The sequence below is a fragment of the Anneissia japonica genome, unplaced genomic scaffold, assembly GCF_011630105.1.
Source record: "Anneissia japonica isolate Jap-2015-1 unplaced genomic scaffold, ASM1163010v1 scaffold2756_len2360902_cov194, whole genome shotgun sequence".
Lineage (NCBI taxonomy): Eukaryota > Metazoa > Echinodermata > Crinoidea > Comatulida > Comatulidae > Anneissia > Anneissia japonica.
Genome location: NW_022719050.1, coordinates 121,999 through 129,086, shown reverse-complemented (window position 1 = coordinate 129,086; position 7,088 = coordinate 121,999). Strand labels below are relative to the sequence as shown.

The window sequence follows — 7,088 nt, the reverse complement described above, 5'->3', positions numbered from 1 at the left end:
TGGTTTTTTTTTTTTTTTTCTTTTTTTTTTGAACGGGGGGGGGGGGGCGCGGGGGGGGGGGGGGGGGGCAGGGTCCACCCGTCGGGGAGGAAAAGCACATTTCGTCGGGGAGAAAACAACTTCATAATTTTTTTCCCATTATTTACTGTATAATTTCATTTTTGTTTTTCGCTAGACTTTTTTAATGAGTTTAAAGGCCCACTGATTAATCGCAGATAAGATAGTATAATACATCTCCAAGTATCGAAATGCAAGCCGTCGTTTCAGGATTTAATATTTCTACATTAATTATGGCATCATCAGGAATGGAAAATTATCCATATTTGCAAGCTTATATGCACAAGTACCAAAAGTGTTTGACCAATCAAAACATTACCTCTAGTAGGTGACATAGCTATGAATAAACTAAAGATCAAAAAATCATGTGCTCTGTTTAACATAAGTCTAGTTTATTATTATTATTATTATTATTATTATTATTATTATTATTATTATTATTATTATTATTATTATTATTTATTACTACTATGAATGTATTTTATTAATATTAAATAAGGTTAGAACATGCACTATCATATCGAGAGACCTAAATGATTTTTGTTACTAAAAGAAAGTGTGTTTCAATAGTCAGTCATATTTGATTTTTTGAATTACTGTTATAATTAATATTTTTATTTCAATTTAAGGTTTCCCAAAAGCTTGCAAAAAGACCCACCGAAGTATAAATTCAGCAGCACACGTAATGATATTCTTTGGTCTTCGGCAAGACGACGTTTTTTACACTCCTCTACCGATGTATCATATTTCTGCTATCATGGGTTTTGTTAACAGTGTGAGAGTCGGTAAAATCTGCTTTACTTGTCTGTATATTTTTTCATTACTTTTAGAAGGCAGGTTTATGAATGGTGAAGTACTTTTAGGTTGTTTTACATTAAGTAATTATTATTAAATAATATTGCCATATGATAAAAAATAAAAATTCACTATCGGCCAAAACCACTATTACTTAAATATACAAATTAAGCAATTTGAATATGAAATTGATTTTTTCCTTTTGAAAAGCTCATGACAGGCAGTACCTCTTTTAAAGTATTTTATGGAGGCAAAGTTGGTATGAATTATACAACACTGTATAATAATACGGCGCCATTACCGATGCCACAATTCATAGATTTATGCTTTTATTTCTTTACCATTTTTTTCACATTATAATATACATTATCCAGGATGTACTTTTGCGAGCAGTCGTATGTTTTCTGTCACTCACTTTTGGGAAGATGTTCGCAAACACCACGCCACCGTTATTCAGTACATCGGCGAAACTTGTCGCTACCTATTGGCCCAACCAAAGGTTAGCAACTTACACTTCCATGGCAACCTCGAGATGATTGTTTACCCTCATAACTAACACAAAATGTATATCACAAAGCATAAAAATAAAGATACAAATTTATATTTCTAGCAATTAATTGAATATAAGTAAAACGTATGTATAAATTTTTTTTAAATGTCATTAGATGGCGGAAAATGGTCTCATGCGTGGCATATGTCATTTCTCTCTACAGTTTAATATATTTTATTTATGACTGGAATAACATGAATGATACAGACTAATGAAAGTAGTTTTGAGACTTGCTGAGTTATTGACACAAACTTCGTGTACACAGCACATCCACTTGTTTGTAGAAGTAGCCTATTGTGTGTATGAAATCGTGTGTCAGTAAACATCTCAACTAATGTCAAGTGCTATTTTTGCTTTACCGAGTTTTAAAATAGACTGGTGGTACAATGAATGATAGGCCTATTAGGCCCACTGGGGGTGGGGGCGGCTAATAAAAAACTGCAGTAAAAATAGGCCTACTTGTTGCATCTGTCAGAAGTGAGTGACGATGTAATGACCTTTTGGTTTTTGGTTTCCCTAAGCATTCTTTTATTGAATACAATTTTAATTTGTATTATTTTAGAAACCAGATGATGGTGTGTATCCAGTGAAGCTTCGTATAGCATGTGGTAATGGTCTGAGGCCTGATATATGGGAGCAGTTTAAGACCCGCTTCAACATTGAGCGTATTGTTGAGTATTGGGGAGCAACTGAGGCCAATACGTTTTTTATGAACATAGACGGGAAAATCGGTGCTGTCGGCCGCCTTACGCCGCTTGTAAAGGTAAATTTAAAGCTGTAAATCGTAATTAATAACTTGCATAAATCTTATTACAAATACGGTATCACATCCGATAATATAGCCTTACTGGAAGTTCATCGGCAACCAACGTGTCTGAACTGGCCCCCGTCGGAGAGAAAAAGGACAATTCGTCGTGGAGGAAACAAAATTATATGTATTTTCTACATCACAAGTAGACACTAAAATCGTCAAAAAAGTTTCAAAGCCCCCCTGGACCACTTTCGAAACCTTTTAATCCAAGCTCAGCCACGCCCACTTTGTTTTCGTCGGGGAAATCTGACACCTCGTCGGGGAAATCGGCCCCGTCCGGGTCCCCGGCCGTCCCCCCCCCCGCCTCCCGCACCGTCGGGCAAATCCTGGAGCCACCCCTGCTAGAGAGGCAGCTTAGCTCATGTCGGCTAATCCGGTGGTAGCCACTGTGTGTGCGCTGAGCTGTGGATATCCCTTGGTCCCCGGTATAATTTATAATTTATTTTATTTCATTTGCAGTCAATACAGATGTTGAACAAACAACGGAAATGGGTTACTTACAGAAAACCAGAGGCTTGTAGGCTAAATAATAAGTCGCGTTGCTTAACTATTGTGCAAAATATGTGCAAATAATTGTGTTATGAGTGAATGAATTTTTAGATTTATATTTTTAAACGTGAAAATGCTGATATTAGTGTCGGGGTTGGGAGGTATTTCATTCCAAGCAATAGAACCAAGGGCAAAGATTGATTTGTCCCTGGAGACTGTTCGAGGGCGAGTATGATGGAATTGTGAAGATTGTCTGGTATGGTAAGTACGGATTTGGTGATTCTGGGAGAATTCATTCATAAGGGCGTTAGGGACAGAGCAGGTGTTAACGGTTCAATTTCCATCGCTGCCTCTACTTGTGTTTCAGCTGGATGGCTAAAATACAAGTTACGATAGCGCACCGTCTTTCGGATGAGGCGTTCAAGCCGTTGGTCCCGTGTGCAATATAGCCCATGTGCCTATTAAAGAACGCAGTTCTCTCTTCGGAAAAGAGTAGGGGATTGTCTGCCGGTGTGCTGCCCAATTCACCACCAGAAGGATCCCGAAACAAGTCTTTAGACTTACTGGGTTATCGTTGGTGTGATTCACACCGAGATACTTATATTATCAGAACAGGGTATGAATACGCGCATGTCTCACAGAACTATATACTCCCAATGACCCATTAACGTACAAGTAAAGTAGTAGTCAAACACATCGAGGAAAGCAAAATGAAAAAAATACAAGTGTATTTATTTAACATTACAAGATACATTTACTTTTTGTTGTCTTAAGTTAAGGACAGGAGGCGTCCATGCGATCAAGTGTGACGTCGATCTTGCTGAACCAATCAGAGGGAAGGATGGAAAGTGTATTGAGGTTGCGCCAGGTTTGTTTTATTAATTTTTGTCTTGGAGCCTGCCATTCTTAGCTCAACTCTTGCAACTCTGTCAAGAGGTGGCTAGCCCTCGTGCTGCCTGATAGAGATATAGCAGTAACGCATAGTAGTGCTAATGTATGGTATCGTCTTTGTCGAGAGTCGTTAAGCTATAATAAAAAAGACTGATAGTCGAAAATACCTCGCTAGTTCTCAAATTATGTTTGTGGCATACATTAGATCCTGTCTCTTATACACATCTAGATGTGTATAAGAGACAGTCTGTACGCAGTGCGTTTTCAACGTAAAAGAAAATACTTCCAATTGGATGAAACGTGATCAACTTAGAGAAACGTTTGTAAAGATGTGATTTTGCTAATCTTGAGAAATCCGATAGAGCATTCATGTCACGAATGCAATTTCATGTGCACCTCTGACACATTCACTATTCCTAGTACTAATATTACTATTAGACCCCCTCCTCTTACCTGTGATTCTTCTAACGTTATTTACATTTTATTTTGTAACAAATGTCAAATTGGTAATTACATAGGTGAGACTGGCACCAAATTCCGCCTCCGATTTTATAATCACAAAAAACCATCAGAGACAACTCCACTGGTTTCCCAGTAGCCTGTCACTTCAATCTACCTAACCATAGCATTAATAACATAAGATTTATTTTGATCGCTAATAGCTTTTTATCCCTCTCACATAGACGCAAAGAAGAATTGAAATTCTTATATCAACGGTTTAAATAAAGACTTAGATTACTTATCAGACTATTCATTTATGTATACTTAATTTTTTCTTGGTTCCCAGGCCTTTATCTAGCTTTTATCTACTTTGTTTATTCCATATTAAGTAGAACGTTTAGGATGCTCGTCTTATTACGCGCCTCTGTTCTTTACCGCTGATTCGATGTTTTTTTCGTTTCGTTGGCCATGCGAACCGAATTCGACTTTGGTGTGAATGTTGCTTTACTTTGTATTTTTTGTCAGTTGTTCCTTGGTTGTCCTCACACTGAGGAAGAACCATAGAGCTATTAATTATATCTCTATGGGAAGAACACAGGAGTGTTTGAAATATTTGTGATTTAATAAATTATATTGCTTCTAGTATGTTTACAACTCATAGCTGTTTTTTATTGCTGTCTTTCTATATTTTTTATTTATCGAAGCAAACATGGAATCTTCATTTTTTAATATATATATATATATACATATATATATATATATATATATATATGTATATATATATTATTTTATCTTTTATCAGGTGAAACAGGACTATTTGTATCACTAGTGAACGACGCTCGACCGTTTCTAGGGTATACTGGAAAGATAGAGACAGAAAAGAAGATCCTAAGGAACGTGTTTCAGGACGGAGATTGTTACTTTAACACAGGCGACCTCATCAAAATCGATTCAGATGGCTACGTATACTTCATGGATAGGCTTGGAGATACATTCAGGTACCGTAAATATTTTCCATCGGTACCGTTATTATATGCGATGGACCACCAAGATTTAATTTGCATTTTATAACCAATAATATAATTGTAATCATTTCAATTGCCAGTTAGTTTCTGTTTTTGATTTTCTACTTATAATATTTTATTTCTAGATGGAAAGGTGAAAACGTTTCTACCACTGAAGTTGCCAAGATTCTAGACGAGTTTCCTGGTATTATGGAGGCAAACGTCTATGGAGTGGCGATACCAGGTTTGTACTACTTGTGTACTATCGCCTTGTGTTATATAAATATCCTATTGCTCAGAAGATACCAGGTTTGTACTTGTAGGTCTATTTGTGACGGAATATTTTAGGTCTAGACGGTTTTAACCTGGTACTTTCAATGCCTAAAAATAATTAATATAATAAGCACAATAATGGAAACAAGTACTAGAATTTACTTGGATGGATAGAGGTGTATAAGAATTTTAATTTTTATTTCGCAGGTCAAGATGGCAAAGCTGGAATGGCCGCCATAACCCTCTCAGCCGGCGTTGATTCGCTAGATTTCAAGAAACTTTACACCTACCTCAGTGGTAAACTACCATCATATGCACGTCCAAAATTCATACGAATTACCAGCAATATGGACTTGACTGTCACCTTCAAACACAAGAAGTCGAATTTGGTTAAACAGGGATTTGATCCGATCCAAATTACCGATCCCCTGTTTTATGTTAATAACAAGTCAAAGACGTATGATGTACTAAACGCAGACTCATTTGCATCTGTGATACAACTCGGCAGTAAGCTCTAGCAACACGACAGTAAACTCAGCAAATCAGCAGGCTTATAATTCTTTATTTCAATAGTAGGCCTATGACAGTAACTGAAAATAACGAACCAACACTTTATAACCACCAGGACCACAAATCATCATACGATGGCCGAATATGCCCTAAAAAGTCGGTTTAGAAAAGTAATGGTCATGTCACGGATTGAATATGGCACATATTTTGAAGTAACGTACAAATGGGGCAAGTAGGCCTATTTTTGTGGTTTTGCCGTAGCATTCAATTATGAAGTTGGCCCATAAGAAGAAGAAAAAGAATCCAAACGAATGTAACTGATAAAGTTAAACCACTAAATATCCAGAAAAAAAAAACAGGAGAAGCTTATACATTAGGTCATATTTACACAACGAGCATTTTAAAACCGATTATGGTTTCAGCTATAACAAGGTTTTGTTTTTTTTGTGTTTTTTTTGGACGAAGTTTATAAAGGTGACTATTGTAATATAATTCCTTGTTGTCATGTATAAGTTCTTATTCCCACTATTTCATTTACACTTTAGTACGTCAGTTTTTGAAATACTTTACAATTTATTTAGTTTTTAAAATTGTAGGCCTATAATATAAATAATAATAACACAATGATGATGATTTTTTTTTTTCGGGAATTCGCCCAAAACAAGGGCCACTCTGGGTAATGGGCTAGATGATGATGTCGAGTATACAGTCAAAGACATGATAACGCGTATTCAATACATACATATATAAGGCCTAAAGAGATTTACTAAACGAGCTTAATACTTTAATTACGATCTTGAAATGCAGTTTGACAATAATATTCTACCTTTTGTTAAAAACTAATGTAAAATGCGAATCAATCATTGTTTTCATCGTATAGTTAGGCTATCTGCAACGGTATCAAACTAGTACGGTACCAACTTCTATTGTGGATCAGTCGATTCTACCACTGTCACCAGATACAAACGTTTAGACAGATAGACAGCCATCAGATTAGACACGAATCTGATGGCTGTATAAGAATCGGGGTGTGTGGATTCACATTTGCCATTTTAACCCATTTTTTTTTTTTTTTTTTCTTGTTTTGTTTTTTACTTTTTAATCGTAATTTCATATTAACGCCTTGTTCTCTGTATTTTAGTTATTCCCTTAATTAGACATCGTATTTTATCATGATTCAGAACTTACTAGAAATAATTGAATAGGAAATTTCGAATAACATTATATAGGCCTAATAATAAGCAATTATTGCTTACGGTAAAGAAGC

General features: G+C 35.9%; 1 protein-coding gene across 1 annotated transcript in view; it reads left to right on the top strand.

Annotated features, from left to right (window-relative positions):
* The window catches only part of LOC117110756 (very long-chain acyl-CoA synthetase-like), a 20,589-nt gene extending 14,409 nt beyond the window's left edge, over window positions 1-6,180 (top strand). Inside the window, exons 9-15 of the mRNA XM_033253553.1 lie at window positions 687-842; window positions 1,227-1,351; window positions 1,965-2,165; window positions 3,477-3,570; window positions 4,837-5,032; window positions 5,185-5,282; window positions 5,519-6,180. Of these exons, the coding sequence (XP_033109444.1) occupies window positions 687-842; window positions 1,227-1,351; window positions 1,965-2,165; window positions 3,477-3,570; window positions 4,837-5,032; window positions 5,185-5,282; window positions 5,519-5,829 (1,181 nt within the window). The 3' untranslated portion in view covers window positions 5,830-6,180. The remainder of the gene's footprint in view (window positions 1-686; window positions 843-1,226; window positions 1,352-1,964; window positions 2,166-3,476; window positions 3,571-4,836; window positions 5,033-5,184; window positions 5,283-5,518) is intronic.
* The last annotated feature ends 908 nt before the right edge of the window (window positions 6,181-7,088 follow it).